This window comes from Pan troglodytes, chromosome 21 (genome assembly GCF_028858775.2).
Source record: "Pan troglodytes isolate AG18354 chromosome 21, NHGRI_mPanTro3-v2.0_pri, whole genome shotgun sequence".
NCBI lineage: Eukaryota > Metazoa > Chordata > Mammalia > Primates > Hominidae > Pan > Pan troglodytes.
This window is the reverse complement of record NC_072419.2, coordinates 55407437-55429536: the sequence shown is the minus strand read 5'-3', so window position 1 is coordinate 55429536 and position 22100 is coordinate 55407437. Positions and strand designations below refer to the sequence as shown.

The 22100-nt window shown below is 42.8% G+C and overlaps 2 protein-coding genes across 16 annotated transcripts in view; one reads left to right on the top strand and one right to left on the bottom strand.

Annotated features, from left to right (window-relative positions):
* STAU1 (staufen double-stranded RNA binding protein 1) overlaps window positions 1-22100 on the top strand; it is a 74360-nt gene that overhangs the window by 34683 nt on the left and 17577 nt on the right. For all 15 annotated transcript variants that reach the window (XM_016938102.4, XM_063803098.1, XM_063803093.1 and 12 more), the window contains 2 exons: window positions 1323-1488; window positions 17136-17234. In XM_016938102.4, coding sequence (XP_016793591.2) covers window positions 1323-1488; window positions 17136-17234 — 265 coding nt within the window. The remainder of the gene's footprint in view (window positions 1-1322; window positions 1489-17135; window positions 17235-22100) is intronic.
* Window positions 17898-21255, bottom strand: LOC129138215 (actin-related protein 2/3 complex subunit 3-like). The gene has a single exon (XM_054674801.2). The coding sequence runs from the start codon at window positions 18586-18588 to the stop codon at window positions 17968-17970; it is 621 nt and encodes a 206-aa protein (XP_054530776.1). The 5' UTR covers window positions 18589-21255; the 3' UTR covers window positions 17898-17967.

Below are 22100 nucleotides of genomic sequence, written 5' to 3'. Positions count from 1 at the left end.
CTTGTTAGCCAGGATAGTCTCAATCTCCTGACCTCATGATCCGCCCACCTCGGCCTCCCAAAGTGCTGGGATTACAGGCATGAGCCACCGCGCCCGGCTCCTTTGTGCTTCTTTAACTACTGCTCTTGGGTAGGGCCTGAGCATATTTCTTGCTGGCAGTGTGGCTTGTGCCCTCAAGCAGCCTGGCTAAAGATAACCCTTGTAACTGCTTTGTGTAACTGAATCATATTTAAGCATGATTCCCATAGCATCATGATTCCTGCAAGACAATGATTCCCAGCATTTGTAGATTACCTGATTATTGGGTACTTTTTGACTTTTGAACTTGTGCGTTTTGTAAATAGCTTTGGTGCAATAAAATATTAATTGAAACCTGAAAATGCCATGGATTAAAAATCTTCTGCTGGCAGTAATAAGACATTAGTGGAGGCCAGGTGTGGTGGCTCACGCCTGTAATCCCAGCTCTTTGGGAGGCCAAGGCAGGCGGATCACGAGGTCAGGAGTTTGAGACCAGCCTGGCCAACATGGTGAAACCCTGTCTCTACTAAAAATACTAAAAATACAGGCATGGTGGCAGGTGCCTGTAATCCCAGCTACTCGGGAGGCTGAGGCAGGAGAATCGCTTGAACCCCGGAAGCAGAGGTTGCAGTGAGCCGAGATCGCACCACTGCACTCCAGCCTGGGCAACGAGAGAAACTCCATCTCACAAAAAAAAAAAAAAAAAAAAAGACATTAGTGGATAGATGATGAGCAAAATGGAATTCTTCATTTCCCTGCTCTCTGTTGGGGGATAGTCATTTTAAAAATATAAGCTATGAAATGGATAAGAAACTGGGTTCTGCTAGGGAAATGGATAAGAAACTGGGTTCTGCTAGGTAGGCTACAGCTTATTGGGATTTCTTGAAATGAGGGTCCTTTCTGAAAGACTTGTGCATTAAAATTCCCAGCCTCCTATTGGAGACATGCAAATTTAAAGCTAAGGTTTGAGAAGGCAGAGCAAGCCAAGTTTTTGTCTCAGCCAAAGCCTAATTCATTTTAGATTTTGTAAGTGCAGGTTAGTGTGATAAACTCATGATTTATAAGCCATTGTATTTTGTGAGATGTAAGTTTGGATTGCTAAACACTCTTTGCTTATACTGTGTAGCAATTCTAATCCAGTTTAAGCTTTTATGAAATCTCTGGATATATTGATGAAGAGTGATTAGCATCAAACACTAATGTGAGTAGGATCGTGATGAAGGAAATACTTGCATTTGCCAGAGAGTGTATAGGTGACTTATCAACTTGAGACTGTAATTTGCCTAACCTCCTTTTATTTCTAGGTACTTTTACCCATTTCCAGTTCCACCTTTACTTTATCAAGTGGAACTTTCTGTGGGAGGACAGCAATTTAATGGCAAAGGAAAGACAAGACAGGCTGCGAAACACGATGCTGCTGCCAAAGCGTTGAGGATCCTGCAGAATGAGCCCCCGCCGGAGAGGCTGGAGGTGAGGAGCGGAGCCCAGGCTCCCTGACGCTTCGACAGGGTAGGAGGGTAGTGGGGAGATGTCACCGCACATTATCTTTTCTAAGAAGGCACATTGACAGCTGTCCATAATTTTTATTTGAATGCCTCCAAGATTTTATGCTCTGTAGCTTTCTTGCTTTTTACTCCTTTTTTCCTTTTAAAATTTCTTAACAAGAAAGTCAGTTGCCTTCTTTTTCAGTCTGTAGCATGGTTTTGAGTGACATGATATGGTGTGAACACGTTAGAAAGTTTGTGATTCAGTTGAGTTGTGAAGAACATGTATGGATGAAGTCTTCAGTGCTCAAGATTATGCTTGCCAGAATCTACTGTGATATATGGGTACCAGGTTAGAGGATTTTCTGAAGCTGTTTTTGACCAGCCACTCTTGATTATATAGAAGCGCCAGTTACCTTTTGCCTCATAACAGACCATCATAGAATTTAGTGATGGTTTAAACATCTCCAGGCATTTATTTTGCTTATGAGTCTGTGATTGAGGCTGGGCTTGGCAAGGGTGTAGCTTGTCTTCGTTCCACACAGCTTTGGTTGAAGTGGATCTGCACGGGGCTGGAGGATCTGCTTTTAAGGTGGCTCACTCACGTGGCTGGTAAGTTGGTGCTTGCTGTCAGCTAGGAGCTCAGCTGGGGGTTCTGGCCCCAGGACCTCAGTTCATCCCTGGGTGACCTATGGAAGGATTGCTTATACTTCCTCATGTTATGGTGGCTGGTTGCCAAGAGTAAGCATCCTAGAAGATGGGAAATGGAAGCAGCTGCCAGTTTCTTAAGGCTTAGGCTCAGAAATCACAGCATCGTGTCTGCCATATTCTACAGGTCAAGCAGGCATGGAGCCCAGATTCAAAGGAAGGAGATATAGAATGTCACTTAGAAAAAGAAAATTGAGGTGGCTGGGCGCAGTGGCTCACGCCTGTAATCCCAGCACTTTGGGAGGCCAAGGCGGGTGGATCATGAGGTCAGGAGATCGAGACCATCCTGGCTAAGATGGTGAAACCCCATCTCTACTAAAAATACAAAAAATTCGCCGGGCGTGGTGGTGGGCGCCTGTAGTCCCAGCTATTCAAGAGGCTGAGGCAGGAGAATGGCATGAACCCGGGAGGCGGAGCTTGCAGTGAGCTGAGATTGTGCCACTGCACTCCAGCCTCAGGGACAGAGCGAGACTCTCTCTCTCAAAAAAAAAAATGGAGGTAAAAATTATATAACCTAAATTGACTATTGTAAGTGTACAATTCAGTGGATTTTAGTACGTTCACAATATGGAGAATCCCATTTCCAGATGATGAAAGGATTGTCAAAGAATTAGGGGCCATGTTTTAAAACCACCATGATAGGAAAAGGATTTTAACATTTTTGTGACTAAATAGCAGTATAATTCTCAGAGAATCAGTAACTCCATGCCATTGAGGGGTCAAAGCATTAGTGAATATCTTTGGCCAGGCAGAATCTTATCACAGATAGAGTCACAAAGTCTAGAAGAAGTCCAGTGAATTGAAAACATTGAGATTTCATAATTCTGTTTAATCACAACAGGAAATGCCACCTGAAAATATCTCTGGGTAGCATTTGACTTTTCCTCACCAGGAAACATGTTCACAAAGAACAGGAGGATCCTGCACAGAACAGTGGGCTATGTGATGAGAGGTGTAGACCCGAGTGGACCTTGGGCAGGGTGCCTGCTGAGTCTGTTGTATCCAGCTGCCACCCAGGGTGACCCAACTCGGGCTTCATGGCTGGCCGCACAGGAGCGATTTGTTTTTCTTTTGTTACGCTGCATTTCCATTTTCCGCTATAATCACCTATTCTAACAGATGATCTGTTTCCAGGGCTCACTAAGGACCAAATCAAAGAAAATGAGGCTGTAACTAAAAGAGGAGGATATAGTGAAGTTAAAAGAATGAGCTTTTCAGTGGTGAGATTTGTTAAAACACCAAAAAGGTAGTGTAATTTGAGTTATTTTGGAGGCTTTTCAGCTTTTTACTTGACTGTTGCTAATCTAATTGGAGTCAGATGGAGTAGGTATTTCTAGTCCTTCCAGCCAATAGTTGATGAACAGTTGCTGGACACTGCTATATGGCTTTTCTGCATCACAATCACTTGAGAAGTTAAAAAAAGAAATTCTAGGCCCAACCCCAGGATTCTAATGCAATAGGTGTAGGGTAAGACCCAGGAATCTGGCTTTTGCTTTTGTTGTACTTGCTTGGGGTGTGTGTGTGTGTGTGTGTGTGTGTGTGTGTGTTTTGAGACAGTCTCTCCCTGCTTTTGTTGTTCTTGCTGTGTGTGTGTGTGTGTGTGTGTGTGTGTGTTTTTGAGACAGTCTCTCCCTGTCACCCAGGCTGGAGTGTAGTGGCATGATCTTGGCTCACTGCAACCTCCACCTCCTGGGTTCAAGCAATTCTCGTGCTTCAGCTTCCTGAGTAGCTGGGACTACAGGTGCTCACCACCACGCCCAGCTAATTTTTGTATTTTTAGTAGAGATGGGGTTTCACTGTACTGCCCAGGCTGGTCTCAAGCTCCTGAGCTCAGGTGATCTGACCACCTTGGCCTTCCAAAGTGCTGGGATTATGGGCATGAGCCACCATACCTGGCCATGTTGTTGTTAATGAGCTCTTGGAGTGATTCTGAGGTATGGTCAAGGTTGGGGAACCACAGATCTAAGAGCTGTCAGCACTTCCCCAGCAGTTCCTCCCCTTGAGTCCTCCATGAGAGTGATCACAGTATTGCTACAAAGGATAAGTGCCTGTTGGTGTTTCTGAGTCTCCCGCCTTCACTCACTAGAGCAGCGTTGGTTGGCACAGTCCTGAGGGCAGCGGCTGTTGTAGACATGTTCTTCTGGGCTGAGTTTTCACCGGGTCCTATGAAATCTCTGAGGAGCTTTGCTGGGAGTGGTGTTTAAATCTACTTGTGCCCTTTGGCGTTTCTTCTCTATGCCCCTTTTCTAGCTCTGTAGAGTTTGAAGTAGAGACCGTGCCTGTCAGAAATGGCTTAAAGACTGGCCTTAACCAGTGAAGTGAAGAGTCACTAATTCAGAAAAGACTTATTTGAAGTACTAGATGAATATCCCTTACCCTAAATGCTTGCGACTAGAAGTGTTTTGGATTTCAGAGCTTTTTTTGATTTTGGAATATTTCCATTATACGTAATCTTGGGAATGGGACCCAAGTCTAAACATGAAATTTATTTGTGTTTCATATACACCTTATACACAAAGCCTGAATGTAATTTTATTTTTTTCTTGGGGGTATTGAATAAACTGTTTTGACTGCGACATGTTGCATGAGGTCATGTACGGAATTTCCACTTGTGGCATTGTGTTGTTGTTCAAAAAGTTTGATTTTTGGAGCATTTTAGATTTTGGATTTTTGAATTAGGAATGCTCAGCCTGCAATAAGTGAAACACTTGGCCTCTTTCGTAAATGTGCTGCCCTTGATTCTACCAGGCTCTCTGATAGCAGGCAGTAGGGGAATAAAGAGAGACAGTTTTAAAAGATAACTTTTTTTTTCTTAAAAATAGTGCATATGGACTATAAAAAATTTTAAATTCAAAAACAAGGAACAATGAATGATTTATAAATTTACCACTTGCAGATAATCACTGTAACCATTTGGTGTATATTCACTGACAAGCACATATACAAGTAAATACAGATGCCTATCTATTTCATAAAAATGGCATGACAGTGTACAGTAACCACCTTTTTTCACTGATGTGTGTATCTTGAATATGTTACGTCATTTACTTAAAATTCCTTGGAGGACCCAAATTCAGCACACACCTAAGCACTTTCTAATGGCTACAAAATGTTCCACTATGTGAATGCACTGCTTTATTTTCCAACAGGGACTTGATTATTTAGGTTGTTTGCATTTTCCCTCTTATAAAATGGGTCGGGAAGAACATCGTTGCAGTTAAAGTCTTTGTCCACGGTCCTAGAAGTGGAATTGCTGAACCAGCGGGTATGCATGGTGGTACATATGGCCAAGTTCTCCACAGAAAGAGGGTGCCATTTTACAACCTGCTGACAGGCCATAAGCAGCCCGTCTGTCCACAGCCTGCCAGCATTGGAAATGATCATTTTAAACAAATTGTCAGTTTAGCTGTGGCAAATTTGTGGAGCATGTGATTGTGTGGTGGATCAGTGCATCTTCTCTAGAAGATATGCAGTAAAGCCAGCGCTTGCTGTCTACAGGGCAGGTATAGTCTGGGCCCTCCGTGCCAGGCGCTGTGCTAGACCCTGAGTTGAAACAGTCAGCGCCATCCCTTTTCCTGTGAACTTAGTCAAATGGAGCTGCCAGACATTAACATTAATATCAGCAAAAAGTGCAGTTAGTGCAAGGATGGAAAAATGACAAGGATTAGAAGAACGTAAAGTATCTCATTTAGGTTGGAATAATGGTGGTGAGTTCAGAGCAGTCTTTTCAGAGGAAGAGACATTTCGGCTGATACTAAAGATCAGCAAAGGGCAGGGACAGTGTATGCCCAGAGAGGGAGTGGCAGTTGCAAAGGCCCCAAGTTAAGAAAGTGCATGGGTTATTTGTTTATTTAATCTAAGGTTTGTGCTAATGAAGTATGAGTTTTACTCAGTGTCTGAGCTATTAGGAGCAGTATGGTCATAGCTGCAGTATCTGTAATAGAGAAAAACGGGGGCTAGCTTAAATGTCCGTTACTAGGAAAGTGGTTAAAAACATGGCTACGTTTATCCCCTGAGTACCAGAGTGAGGTATCTCGTATAGGCAGGCATGAAAAGGGATGAAGATGCAGAGCTGTTACTGTGCATACAGTGTGATCCTGTTGGTGTTTCAGTGTGTATGTATTTTTGTTTCTTTCTTTCCTTTTTTTTTTTTTGGAGATAGGGTCTCACTCTGTTGCCCAGGCTGGAGTGCGGAGGCCCTCCATGCAGGCTCACTGCAGCCTTGACCTCCCTGGGCTTAGGTGATCCTCCCATCTCAGCCTCCTAAGTAGCTGGGACTATAGATTCATGCCACCACGCCCTGTTAATTTTTGTATTTTTTGTAGAGATGGGGTTTTGCCATGTTGCCCTGGCTGGTCTTAAACTCCTAGTCTTAAATGATCTGCCCAGCTTGGCCTCCCAAAATCCTGGGATTACAGGCATGAGCCACCGTAAACACCCTGAAGTTTTTAAAATACTTTTTTATACTTTTGTAAAAATGAATAAATGCAGCTCTTTCTGGTTTTGAGTCTTTATCTTCACTTGGGATAGGTGCATACTTAATTAGGAGTAAAGTTAAAATTAGAGACCCATTTGTTTATTTATTTATTTTCTTGAGATGGTGTCTCACTCTGTCACTTGGGCTGGAGCGCAGTGGTATGATTTTGGCTCACTGCAACCTCCGCCTCCTGGACTCAAGCAATCCTTCCACCTCAGCCTCCCAAGTAGCTAGGACCACAGGTGCATGCCACCACACCTGTCTAATTTTTGTATCTTTGGTAGAGACGAGGTTTCACCATGTTTCCCAGGCTGGTGTCGAAATCCTGAGCTCAAGTGACCACCACCTGCCTCGGCCTCCCAAAATGCTGGGATTACTGGCATGAGCCATAGCGCCTGGCCTGAAATTGGAGACTTTAACCCTTCTTGTTTCCTCAGTGTTCATTGGACCTAGTTTTCTTTTTCTTTTTTATTTTTTTCTAACAGAGACGGGTCTCACTATTGTTGCCCAGGCTGGAGTGCAGTGACTATACACAGACATGATCATAGTACCCTGTGGCCTTGAAGTCCTGGATTCAAGTGATCCTTTTGCCTCTTGATTATCTGGGACTGCAGGCATGCTTGTGCCTGGCTCAGGTTTTCTTTTCTTTTTTTTTTTTAAGACGGAGTCTCGCTCTGTTGCCAGGCTGCAGTGCAGTGGTGCGATCTCGGCTCACTGCAACCTCCGACTCCCTGATTCAAGCTATTCTCCTGCCATAGCCTCCCGAGTAGCTGGGATTACAGGCATGTGCCACCACACCCAGCTAATTTCGTATTTTTAGTAGAGACGGGGTTTCACCATGTTGGCCAGGATGGTCTCAATCTCCTGACCTTGTGATCCACCTGCCTCGGCCTCCCAAAATGCTGGGATTACAGACGTGAGCCACCACGTTTGGTCTTTTTTTTTTTGAGACGGAGTCTCGCTCTGTTGCCCAGGCTGGAGTGCAGTGGTGTAATCTCGGCTGACTGCAACCTCCGCCTCCCAGCTTCAAGCAATTCTTCTGCCTCCCAAGTAGCTGGGACTACAGGTGCGCGCCACTACCGCCGGCTAATTTTTGTATTTTTAGTAGAGACGGGGTTTCACCATGTTGGCCAGGCTCATCTCGAACTCCTGACCTCGTGATCCACCCACCTCAGCCTCCCAAAGTGTTGGGATTACAGGCGTGAGCCACCACGCCCAGCCAGATTTTCATTTTTTAAGCTGCTTTTTCAAGCTCTTTAAGGAATGATATTGCATGAGTTGTATTCTTTTTTAGAGGTATTACAAAGAACTGAGAGAAAGTATACTTATTTTTTAAAATAGTGCAAAACTCTTTCTGTCTTACAGTTATCATAGGGGTCTTTTGGATCCTTTTGTAAGTCTTTACATGATGGGATCTTAGGGATCTTAATTTTCCTGTGTTTTGAACGTTTTGCTATTTGTTATTCCACATAATTATTTCAATACTATTCATCATCTACTCCCAAATATGCCAGATGAGATGAAAATCATAAGAAAATGGAAGAATGATAAAGCCTCTGGGATGGATATACAATAGTGAAGTAATTGTCATGATGACACCTTCTTTTATTGTCCTATGGCCTTGCCTAGGCTATTGCATTGTCTTCCAAGAGGTTAAAAAAAGAAGACTAGAGACACCATCTTTTGAGTCTCCTTTTTGCTTTCATTGAACCCAGGTGAGAATCCAGAATTTTTCTATTTTTCATCTGTAATGTCAAGGAGAAGAGAATTGACAGAGGAAGACATTTCTGATGATTAACAAATCAGAAGATGAACACAAAAAGACAGATAGATGGCAGCACTCCAGACTGTAATGATGATGGTGAGATTGTCTAAGGAAAATCGCAGACTGTGAGTCTTCAGATGCTAGCATAGATGAATTTCCCCAAACTCAAGAATCAGCTAGTGATTATTTATCTGATGTATGGAAAGGAAATGTGGTATATTCTCATCTAGTCATTCAACAGAAAGGACTTCATCATGCAACATTTTTCGACAAGAACCTGCCCCATCCTGTTTGCGTTAAAAAAAAAAAAAGTACGTGTGACAACATTCTTTTATCTTTTATGTTTGGCCGCCAACATTTATTTCTTACCACTTATTGTCAACAAAATAACTGGACAAATGCACAAGGAGGTGTGTGTCCAAAGGTGATTGGAAGAAAATAGATATAAAAATGACAAAAATCACTGGATTGATCCTTCTGTTGCTGTTTATAATCCAAAAATGAAAGCATTTTGCACTTAATGGAGCAAGGAAATGGCTGCTTTCTCTTCAACAGAATTATGCGTCTGTTTCAAAAGTAGTGTGTTTGACAGTGCCAGTACACGAAGAATCTGAAGTCCTGTTAAGTTAGAACCTGTTGGAGATGGACTTGGAATCTGACATCGCTACAGGTGGGCTGTGCCCCAGCTGCAGGTGCATCAGGTGATGAGCAGTTAGTTGCATATAGAGGACCTTGCTTTTTTTCAGGTATATATGCCTTCCAAATTAGAAACATTGGGATAAGAAGCTGGGTTTGCTGTGTTTAAATTCTTATTAAAATGTCTAATAAAATGGCTTTTGTCATCCTTTTATTTGGTAAATTATTTGTAAGATGACTTTAGATATAGAAAAATAGAAGAGTCTGTTGGAGCCAGATAATAAATGGTGATGGCTAATTATCCTAGCATACTGTGAGGGTTAAGTGTGGTTCAGAGCATTTCTTTCTTTTCTGTTGTTTTGTTTTGTTTTGAAATAGGGTCTTCCTCTGTCGCCCTAGCTGGAGTGCAGTGGCATGATTGTGGCTTACTACAGCCTTGACCTCTTGGCCTCAAGTGATCTTCCCATCTCAGCCTCCCTCGTAGCTGGGACTACAGGTGTGTGCCACCACACCTGGCTAGTTTTTGTATTTTTTGTAGAGATACGGGTTTTGCCATGTTGCCCAGGCTGGTTTTGAACTCCTGGGCTCAACTGCCCACCGTGGCCTCTCAAAGTGCAGAGATTATAGGGATGAGCTATCACACCTGGCCTCTTTCTTAATGTTGCCTAGATTTTATTGCTGAACTATACACTATGGAATCAGTGTTAACAGTAATTCCTACATTGTGAAGATAAGACTAAGTGCCCACTAAACCTTCCTCATTTTACTGGGAATGGTTTTTGTGGATTAGTTTTGAACCATTTGCTGCCTCCCTACTTGGAACATTTTGTCAGTCTGGATAATAGGAAATTTTTAATGAGCCAGGAATGGTGGCTCACTCCTATAATTCCAGTACTTTGGGAGGCTGAGGTGGGAGGATCACTTGAGCCTAGGAGTTTGAGACCATCCTGGACAAGATGGAGAGACCTCATCTCTACCAAAAATATTTGAAAAAACGAAATGGTGGCATGTACCTGTAGTCTCAGCTAATGAGGAGGCTGAGGCAGGAGAATTGCTTGAGCCTGGGAGATCAAGGCCGCAGTGAGCTCTGATTATGCCATTGCACTGCAGCTGGGGGCGCAGAGCTGAGGCCCTGTCTCAAAAGAAAAAAATTGTGTTAAAGAGCAAAATAATTTCATTTTCAAATATGTTTTTTTGCATTTTTATTTTACTGGCTGCTTTGTTCCTAATGATACTCCTCTGGAAGCAATGGCTTAGAGCAGTGAATCGCAACTCCAGTCACCTGGGGACTTATTTAAAAAATAAACAAATACTATAAATAAAACTGCTATCCAGGCCATGCCCTCAAAAATTTGAGTTAAGTTGTCTGGAGCGGGCTCCAGAATCTGAACTTGTGAAGCTCCCAAGTGATTGTAGTGCTGCTCTGGTTGAGAACCACTGGCTTAGGGTGTAGAATGGAGCAGTAGACCCATTGTTTTCTATCAGTCTTACGTGGAACCTTGATACATGTATATAAAATAGAAAAGGAGCATTTCATTAGTATAAATTGTTATTTAAAAAAAATTTTTTTTGGCTGGGCACAGTGGCTCACGCCTGTAATTCCAGCACTTTGGGAGGCCGAGGTGGGTGGATCACCTTGAGGTCAGGAGTTTGAGATCAGCCTGGCCAACATGACGAAACCCCATCTCTACTAAAAATACAAAAAATTAGCCAGGCATGGTGGCTTGTGCCTGTAGTCCCAGCTCCTTGGGAGGCTGAGGCAGGAGAATCACTGGAACCCAGGAGGTGGAGGTTGCAGTGAGCCAAGATTGCACCACTGCACTCCAGTCTGGGCAACAGAGCGAGACTTCATCTCAAAAACAAAATAAAAAATAAATATTTGTTGTTGTTGTTCTTGTTGAGATGAGGTCTTATTATGTTGCCCAGGCTGGTCTCAAACTCCAGGGCTCAAGTGACCCTCCCGCCTTGACCTCCCAAAGTGCTGGAATTACAGTTATTAGTATAAACTTATAAGTTTGGATTTATAATAATGGTAAAGGCAATTTCTGAGAATGAGGTATATGAGTTTTCAAAAACACCAAATTATATTCATTTAAAAACACGGCTGGGAAAGATACAGTCCCACTTTAGGATAGTGATTAACTGCCCTGGGAATGATAGTGAGATGGACTTCATTGCCTCTTTTTTTGAGACAGAGTCTCACCCGGCTACTTTCTGTATTTTTAGTAGAGATGGGGTTTCGTCATGTTGGCCAGGCTGGTCTCGAACTCCTGACCTCAAGTGATCCGCCTGCCTTGGCCTTCCAGAGTGCTGGGATTACAGGCATGAGCCACCTCCCCCGGCCCGTTGCCTTGTGTTTTGAGATGGAGTCTTGCTCTGCCACCCAGGCTGGAGTGCAGTGGCACGATCATAGCTCACTGCAGCCTTAAACTCCTGGGCAATCAAGTGATCTTTTTGCCTCAGCCACCCCAGTAGCTGGGACTATAGGCACACTCCACTGCACCTGGGTAATCTTAAAATTTTTTTGTAGAGATTAAGGTCTCACTTTGTTGCCTAGACTGATCTTGAACTCCTGACGTCAAACAAACCATCCATCTCAGCCTCCAGAAGTGTTGGGACTACAGGCGTGAGCCACCACGCGTGGCTCATTGTTTTTCTTAAAACAGAAAAAAACAGTTCAATGTCAGTAGTACTTAACTATTGACATTGGATAAATCCAGGAAATTGCCTGTTATGTTATTATCTGTAGTTTTCTGTATGTTTGAAATAGGTTGTAAATAAAAATAAAAGTTAAACCTAATTGGGCTGATACAATGAACAAAACATTGAAAATTGGGGCATGTACGTGGCATTCAAAGTCTTACGACAGTCTCAGCACCTAGTTTATTTCCAAGTTGTGTTCTGGCTGCTCATAAAGAGCATTCTCATTGGCACAGTTCTTAGCATGTGGACCTTTTTTTTTTTTTTTTTTTTTTTTTTTTTTTTTTTAACAGATCATCTATTAAAAAAAACTCTGGATGCTCTTCAGGGAAACAGCTGTCAAGCTTTATTCTGTTGTGCACAAAAATGAGTTAATCTGGGGTTAGCACAAGTTTACTGTGTTGATGATTTCTAGTATCTTAATATTTGGTGTGAAACATTTTTGTTGCTGCTTTTTAAAAAATTCAGGCAAAATATACATCTAAAATTATTAAACATTTTTAAGTGCACCAGTGGCATTAAAATACATTCTTGGTTTTGCACAACTGTCACTACTAATTTTCAGAACCTTTCCATCATTCCAAATAGAAATTCTGGACTCATTAAAGAGTTACTCCCCACTCCCTTGCTCGCAGCCCTTGGTAACCTCTACTTTACTTTCTGTTTCTATGCATTTGCCTAGCCTAGGCACTTCATAAAAATGGATTTTTTTTTTAATGTGTGGCTTATGTTACTTACTGTAATGTTTTCAAGGTTCGTCTCTGTTATAGCATGTTTCAGAATTTCATTTCTTTTTTAAGGGTGAATGTTTTATGGTATGAATAGTAAATATTTGTTTTTCCAGTCATCTGTTGATGGACATTTGGGTTGTTTTTACCTTCTGGCTATTGTGAATGCTGCTATGAACCCTGGTGTATAAAAATGTGTTCAAGTTGCTACTTTCAGGTCTTTTGGGTGTATATCTAGAAGTGGAATTCCTGGATCATATAATAATTATATGTTTAATTTTTTGAGGAACTACCAAGCTGTTTTCCATAGCAACTGTACCATTTTACATTTTCGATTAAATTACTTAACTTACTTTTTTTTTTTTTTGAGACGGAGTCTCACTGGACTGGAATGCAGTGGCGTGATCTCGGCTTACTGCAACCTCCGCCTCCTGGGTTCAAGCAATTCTCCTACCTCAGCCTACTGTAGCTGGGACTACAGGTGCGCGTCACCACGCTCAGCTAATTTTTGTATTTTTAGTAGAGATGGTGTTTCACCATGTTGGCCAGGCTGGTCTCGAACTCCTGACCTCAGGTGATCCGCCTGCCTCGGCCTCCCAAAGTGCTGGGATTACAGGTGTGAGCCACCGCACGCCCTGCCCATTTTCTATTTTATTTTTAATAAAATCCAAATCTGGTACAACCATTTTACATTTTCATAAGTGACTGGAAGCTTCTCATTTCTCCATATCCAAAAGCTTGTTATTTCCATTTCTTTTGATAGCAGCCATCCTTATGGGTGTGAGTGGTATCTTACTGTGGATTTTTTTTTTTTTGAAACAGAGTTTCGCTCTTGTTGCCCAAGCTGGAGTGCAGTGGCATAATCTCAGCTCACTGCAATCTCTGCCTCCTGGGTTCAAGTGATTCTCCTGCCTCAGCCTCCCAAGTAGCTGGGATTACAGACGTCTGCTACCACACCCGGCTAGTTTTTTGTATTTTTAGTGGAGATGGTGTTTCACCATGTTGGCCAGGCTGGTCTCGAACCTCTGACCTCAGGTGACCCACCTGCTTCGGCCTCCCAAAGTGCTGGGATTACGGGCATGAGCCACTGTGCCCAGCCGGCTATTTGTATTTCTTTAGAGAAATGCCTGTGTAAGTGCTTTGCCCATTTTCTAATTGGGTTGTTTTATTGTTGAGTTGTAGTTCTTTATATATTCTGGATATTAATCCCTTATGAGATAAATGATTTGCAAATCCCATTCTGTGGGTTTTCTTCACTCTCTTGATAGTGTCCTTTGATGCATGAATGTTTTAAATTTTGATGAAGTCTAATATTAATGTTTCTTTTGTTGTCTGCGGTTTTCTTGTCATATGTAAGAAATCACCAGATGGTGTCATAACACTTTTCCCCTATGTTTTCATCTAGGAACTTTACTGTTTTAGCTCTTATGTTTAAGTATTTGATCCATTTTGAGTTTTTAGTGGTGTGGGGTAAGGGTCCTGCCTTATTATTTTGCATGTGGATATCTAATTTTCCTAGCACCATTTGTTGAACAAGCTTACAGTATTATTTTTTTAAGTTTAATATCTAATGAACTATTAGATTGGTAATTACTTTTGCACCAACCTGTAAATTTCAAGCCAAACCTCTGTAGAACTCCAGCCTTTAAGGTACCTTGCTTGCAAATTGCCAGTTTTAAGGATTCACTCATAAAAAAGTAGACCCTTTTTCTGCTTAGGATTTAAACAAAAATACAAGTGTGGGCTGGGTATGGTGGCTCACACCTATAAATCCCAACACTTTGGGAGGTTGAGGTGGGAGGGTTGCTTGAGCCCAGTTCAAGACCAGCCTGGACAACATAGTGAGACCCCATCTCTACAAAACATTAAAAAAAATAGCTGGGAGTGGTGCCTATGCCAGTAGTCCCAGCTACTCAGGAGGGTGAGATGGGAATATTGCTTGAGGTCAGGAGTTTGAAGCTGCAGTGAGCTATGTTTGTACTACTGTCCTTCAGACTGGGCAACAGTGTGAGACACTGTCTCAAAAAAAAAAAAAAGTATGTGTAGGTTAATAAACCACCACAAGTGCTATGAAAATAGTTTTGACTCAGGTGAGATACACTGAAACCAGATTGGAAAGAAAAGATTATGGAAGGATAGAAGGAATTACAAAGAGCATCTGGAATAAATTTATTTGTCCAGGATTATACCCTTGGTTATAGATATATTTTTTTAACCTAGAGTTTGTTTTATTTTAATTATAGCTTTTTTTGGTGGGTGTGACACGGTCTCACACTGTCACTGAGGCTAGAATGCAGTGGCGTGATCATAGCTCACCTCAGCCTCAACACCCTAGGCTCAGGTGATCGTCTCCCCTCAGCCTCCCAAGTAGCTGGGACCACAGATGTGCGACACCACACCTGCTAATATTTGTATTTTTTTTTTATAAAGATGGGGTTTTGCCATGTTGCCCAGGCTGGTCTCGAACTGGGCATAAGCAATCTGCCCACCTTGTCCTTAAAAAGTTTTGGGATCACAGGCGCTAGCCTCCATGCCCAGCCAATTACAGCTTTTAATATTCAGTGGCCAGACGCGGTGGCTCATGTCTGTAATCCCAGCACTTCAGGAGGCCAAGGTGGGCGGATCACCTGAAGTCAGGAGTTCGAGAATAGCCTGGCCAAGATGGTGAAACCCCATCTGTGCTAAAGATACCAAAAAAAAAAAAAAAATTAGCTGGGTGTGGCGGTGGGTGCCTGTAATCCCACATACTTGGGAGGCTGAGGCAGGAGAATTGCTTGAACCCAGGAGGCAGACGTTGCAGTGATCCAAGGTCATGCCATTGGACTCCAGCCTGGGCGACACGAGCAAAACTCCATCTCAAAAAAAAAAAAAAAAAAGTTGAGTGTAGGTGGAATATACCTGATAAACATAAGGAAATGCACAACAGATAAAATCTTGGATAGTCCTATACCTTGCCTATTTAGCAGTTTCAGCCATGGGTTCCTTTTCAGATAGTTCTAATCTCAGAAGCAGGACTTTATAAATTCTTTGACAAAATAAGCAATAATGTGAAGAAAAACAGCTCTTTTTGTTTTGGGGGACTTTGCTAGATAAGCTTTGAGCTTATCTAGTTCCTCTTATTATCACTACAGCACAGTATAAAATCCATGTTATCAGCACGCAGAAGTAAGATCCTTGCTCCTCTTTAATCTCATCCCTGATTGGACGACTCTTAAGTGAACCTTGTTCCAAAGATGGAATCTCTGCCTTTGTTGAGGAGACTTTATTAGTTTGCGCCTTGTATTTTTTTGCCAACAGCCGTTGAGTATGAGATACATGGCAGTTTTGTAATGTGTTGCATCGCATCCTTATTTATTTCTTTATTTTTAATTATAGAGATAGAGACTCTTTGTTGCCCATGCTGGAGTTCAGTGGCTGTTTACAGGCATGATCACAGCTCACTGTAGCCTTGAACTATTGGGCTCAACTGATCCTCAACTGTCACCTTGCTGAGTACTGGGGCAATAGTCGTGTACTGCCATGCCTGGCTGCATTCTCTTAAAGTGGTTTCCCGCCGGGCGTGGTGGCTCACGCCTTAATCCCAGCACTTTGGGAGCTGAGGTGGGTGGATCATGAGGTCAGGAGTTCGAGACCAGCCTGACCAACATGGTGAAACCCCGTATCTACTAAAAATACAAAAATTAGCTGGGTGTGGTGGCGCATGCCTGCAATCCCAGCTACTCAGGAGGCTGAGGCAGGAGAATCGCTTGAACCTGGGAGGTGGAGGTAGCAGTGAGCCAAAATCGCGCCACTGCACTCCATCCTGGGCAAGAGAGTGAGACTCCATCTCAAAAAAAAAAGTGGTTTCCAGGGAATTTATGTTCAAATAAGCCTGCATACTCATGTGGACAGACTTAATCTGAATTTGCCACGTCCCACATATATCTGTCTGTATTTTGACTTTTCCAAAATGTGGCTTCCCACTACTTGAGAAGGACTTTTGGAAGTCACTGTTCCGAGCAGCAGTGACATCTTGCTGGACCACAGTCAGGCTGACTCATATCCAAAGGTCTGTTATGTGCGGATTGTTTTTGGTGAACTTATGAGGTACAATTTGACTAAAACTTGACAGGACATGTATCTTTTTAACCTCTTAAATTCAGTGACACTTGGTATGTGTGTGGCCTTGGTTAAATTCGTAAAGCCAAAGCTCAGTGCTTTTAAGGTTTACCATTGCAGCTAGGATGTTGATGGGTGTTTTTTTGTGGGGGACAGGGTCTCGCTCTGTCACCCAGGCTGGAGTGCAGTGGCGCATGATCATGGCTTACTGCAGCCTCGATCTCCTGGGCTCAAGCAATGCTCCTGCCTCAGCCCTCCAAGTAGTTGGAACTACAGGCATGTACCACCACCACATCCACCTAAGTTTTGTTTTTTTGTTTTTGTTTTTGTTTCTGTTTTAGAGACAAGGTTGCTCAGGTTGGTCTCAAACTGCCATGTTGCTCAGGCTGGTCTCAAACTCCTGGGCTCAAGCTATCCTCCTGCCTTAGCCTTCCAAAGTACTGGGATTACAAGCATGAACCAACTCACCCGGCCATTGACGATTTTAATAAGAGCTAACTACTAAACAATTATTCTTACAGGTGAATGGAAGAGAATCCGAAGAAGAAAATCTCAATAAATCTGAAATAAGTCAAGTGTTTGAGATTGCACTTAAACGGAACTTGCCTGTGAATTTCGAGGTAAGCTAATTTTACATGTAGGACTTTGTATTCTAAAATCCTGTTAGCATTCATCATAAGAGTGATTTTTTTTCCCTAAATATCATTGGAATAATCTTCACATAATGTGAACCTCCAAATTTAAGATTCATACTTTATATTTAGTGAAGCAGTGTTTATTCTCTTCTTCTGGGAGTCCGTAACTAAGGGGCATTCATGGATGTGTAGGGAGTTCATGATGGCTTCAGTTGGTGTGTGGACCTCCTGAAGCAGTCTGAAGATGGTTGTGTTAGTGTTCATATGTGTATTCTTCTGGATAGGGAAGGGTGGAGGGGCTAGTTCATCACTTAGATCAGTCTCAAAAGCATTTGTGGTCCCTAAAGGTCTCTTCAGAGTAATTTTGAAAAGGACTCAGTTTTTGTCATTGTCTAGCGTCTGCCCTCAATTCCTGTTTAATAACTTCATTTGTTGTTGAGACCTTGTGTTCTAAAAACAATAATCAATGAATTGTCTGATCAAAGTGGGAAATAAGGTACATTTTAATATATGTTGCCTTAAAAGACATATAGTTCATCCAAATGGACAAGGGAGGTAAGGGAGAATTTTTTTTGTTACTTATTTTTATTAAGCGCCAGCTTAATGCTGCAGAAAATTTCAAATCACCCTTGATAACCCACTTCCTTTTCTCCCACCCAAATTCTTGATCAAGAGTTTTTCAAGTAAAGACATGCTCTTCTCTCTTCTATATAAAACGTTACGAATAAAGGCAAAAGATTGTGTACATCTTGCTGGAAAATGCTGCCCAGGGCTCTGGAGATGGCGGCTGCCCGGGCTCCCTTCGCTGTCCAGGTCCTGAAAGACTCTTGTTCATGAACTGTCTCTTCACAAAGCAAGTCCACCACGTGCTGGGTTTATCATTCTTAGGGTCGAAAACTTCCTCACAAAGTCTCAGTCCAGTCTCTTGCCTTAGCTGTTGTAAATAGGCTCTCATCACTTCATCTTCCTGTTTGTTTGCAGGTTTGGTATAAATTGCGTGAAGTGGAAAACCAGGCTCTCCAGGAATGGGAAAACTAATGATTCCCAGTGTATACATTTCTTTCTCACCTTGACTTTTGGAATTGCACTTTTGGAGTTTTTTCAGACATTCAGAAATATAGAGAGTTAAATATATCAAGGTCCTATCAGCTTCATTCTTAATTTCATAGTTTTTGAAGAAGACATTGGCCTTGAAGTAATAGTTGGCTTCATCCACAATATCTGTATCTTTTGTCTCTCTGGGGGCAGGTCCTTTGAATTGACTTCTGATAGGTAACAGTGCTATGTTTCCGATGAGTTTGGTGTCAGGATCCATGAGAGAAGAGTAATGAGCCGGCATCTTGGCGGCGCCCGGGTTTCAACCCAGAGCTTCTTTTTTTTTTTCTGAGATGAGTTTCACTCTTGTTGCCCAGGCTGGAGTGCAATGGTGTGTTCTCGGGTCACCGCAACCTCCACCTCCCAGATTCAAGCGATTCTCCTGCCTCAGCCTCCTGAGTAGCTGGGATTACAGGCATACGCCACCATGCCAAGCTAATTTTGTATTTTTAGTAGAAACGGGGTTTCTCCATATTGGTCAGGCTGGTCTCGAACTCCTAACCTCAGGTGATCCACCCATCTTGGCCTCCCAAAGTGCTGGGATTACAGGTGTGAGCTACCTTGCCCGGCCCAGTAAGGGAGAATTTTTAATGTTTACCTTAGAAATAAGGTCTGACCCACAGCAGATTCTTTGCAGATTCTTTTGATTTACGTGCTTGATTATGGCTTATTTCTTAAAAAGCCTATCTGAAGCTTATATTCCTGTAAAATATCTTTGAAGTATTCTTTACAGTTACAGGTGATGTATACCTTCTCCTCCTATGTGCTAGCACCCTAAACTTAACCCAGCTTCAGTGCTCCATCCTTCGGCCGAGTGATGATGATTTCTCACCTCACCCTGCTGATGCCTCTCTGCCTGCCATGGGCCAGAGGTGGGATTGTAGTTGCCAGGGCTCCCTACTGTGGCCCACCTGGGTACGAGGGCTTGTTTGTTCCTCTCCATTCCTCTGACACTCATTCCTGCCCCTCCACCCTCAGTGGGTAAGAGCAGATTTACACTGTTCTCTTGGAGTCCAGAGCACCGACATGGATCTAGGGCTGGAATCTTCTCACCTGGCCCTACATTCCCTCCCTGGCCTTTCTCCCTCCATCAGTGGAAGCTGGGATGCACTTGGGGAGGGAATGAGACAGGGGACATTCAGAATGGCTGTTTGGGCTCACTGTTGAGTGGGAAAAAGATGGGAGCTGCATCCCAAGGAGTCATGAGGTCTACCCCGGCACGTGTTTCAGGAAAGGGGAGAAGTGTTGCTTTTCTCTCCTGCTGACAGATTAGTCTGTCATGAGAGTGGATTTTTGCAGGTTGTGGGGGAGGGGTACCAAGACCGTGGGGAGTGGGAGATGCCTGGCTGGCTTCCTGGGTCACCTCATGTGCAGAGTTGACGGCTTGGGCCAGAGCCTTGGATTCCTGAGAAGCTTACCACCTGCTCACTCTTGCTGCTACCCAGAGTCACTGAGATTTCTGGAAACTTAGAGATTGCTATTTTATGTTTTTGTTCTGTGGGATTTGGGGTCAGATTGCTTCCTTTCCTCCTCCACTTTTGTTAAGGTTTCAGATTTGGCTCTCAACTCTGTGTTCAGGAATCTTGACAGTAGTCACATAAAAGAATTGTAGGAGTGCCCTCTCGTGGTGATCTTTTAAAGTAATTTATCACAGCTTGCATGTAGTTGGTGGCATGAGTACTTATATTCATTAACTCAAATATCAGGAATTTTTTACTAGCTTGCATTATTATGTTGAGCAAGGTCTTTCCTTTCTTTTGCCGCTGGAAGATTGCCTGGCATGTATTAGATGTTTAGGAAATAGTTATTGAATAAATGAACAGAATAATTTTTGATTAAGTTTTTGGTAATTAAATCTGTCACATAGGAAGCTTCGTTAGGTGTTTTAATAGGGGAAGACAGGAACAGTTTTTTGGAAAAATATATACAGCTTGACTTTTTTTTTGTTTTTTTTTTTTTTTGGAGATGGAGTTTTGCTCTTGTTGCGCAGGCTGGAGTACAATGGCACGATCTCGGCTTACGGCAACCTCCACCTCCTGGCTTCAAGCAATTCTCCTGCCTCAGCCCCCTGAGTAGCTGGGATTACAGGTGCACACCACCATGCCTGACTAATTTTTGTATTTTTAGTAGAGACAGGGTTTCACCATGTTAGCCAGGCTGGTCTTGAACTCCTGACCTCAGGTGATCCACTCACCTTGATCTCCTAAAGTGATGGGATTATAGGCATGAGCCACCGTGCCCAGCCAGTTTGACTTCTGATAAAACATACAGTTTTAGTTAGAAAATGTGATGGTGCTGATGGATACGGTCATCGGGAGACAATTGTGACATGCTCACACCACATGCAATCCAGGTGATCCTCCAGATTTAGATTGGAGGGATCTTGATGTGGGCAGACAATGCAAGCCGTTGGAGAGGGCCAGGGTGGGCTGTGCATTTGAAGTGAGCCATCAGGGTGGCTGACCTGTCCCTCCGAAGTCTAACCTGAGGACAGGGAAAGCACTGTTGTGGGAAGAAGTGTTTCAGAATCTCTGCCCTTGGGTGTGGGCGGCACCTATGGGAGTTCTTTAAAATCAGTCCACAGGTGCCTAAGCAGGCCAGGTCCTTCCCACACCTGCTCCTGGCCACTGTGCTGAATTCCTACCCCCATTCTCCGCTACCTCCTTCCCCCACACCAAAAAAAAAAAAAAGAGTACATCCATTTCGGAGGCTCACTTTTCTTACCTAGACATTTTTTCAATTTTTTACTTCAAAAATTTCAAATCTATCTAAAAGTTACAAGAATAGGACAATGAATATAACTTTCACTTAGATTAACCAGTGGTTAACATTTTACCATATTTGCTTGCTCCTTCCTTCCTTTTGTTTTTTTTTTTTTTTTTGTGACGGAGCCTCACTCTGTTGCCCAGGCTAGAGAACAGTGGCATGATCTCGGCTCACTGCAACCTCTGTCTCCTGGATTCAAGCAATTCTCCTGCCTCAGCCTCCTGAGTAGCTGGGATTACAGGTGCACACCACCACACTCGGCTAATTTTTGTATTTTTAGTAGAGATGTCACCATGTTGGCCAGGCTGGTCTTGAACTCCTGACCTCAAGCGATCTGCCTGCCTTGGCCTCCCAAAGTGCTGGGATTACAGGTGTGAGCCACTGCACCCAGCCTGCTTTTTCTTTTTCCATAAATATACATATTATTTTATTTTCTGTTTTTTACTTTGCTGGATTATTTGACAGAAAGTGGTAGATATCATACCCTTTAACTCCTAATATTTCAGCATGTATCTCTTAAGAGCAAGGACATTCTCTTAAATAACCACAATCTATTAAGTAGAGGAAATTTAGCATTGCTATAGTACTGTTACCTAATACACATCCTACATTCACATTTCACCAGTTGTCTCAATGATGTCCTTTATAGAAATGTTTCTTCTGCTCTAGTGTCTGATGCAGACTCACACCTTACATTTAGCTGACCTTTCTCTTTAGTCTCTGCAGTATCTTTAGTATCTGCAGTACATTCTCAGCCTTTCTCTGTGTTTCATGACATTGACATGTTTAAAGGTCAGTTATTTTTGTACAGTGGCCCTCAATTTGGGTATTTCTGATGGATTACTTATGATTAGGTCTGGTTATGTGTTTTTTGGCAGGATCACCATGGGAGTGATATTGATCCTTCTCAGAGCATCATTTCAAGTTACTTTGTAATTAACTCCTAACCTCTGAGGAGATGTTTGAAGGCTGGGCCTTCACAGGTCTCCC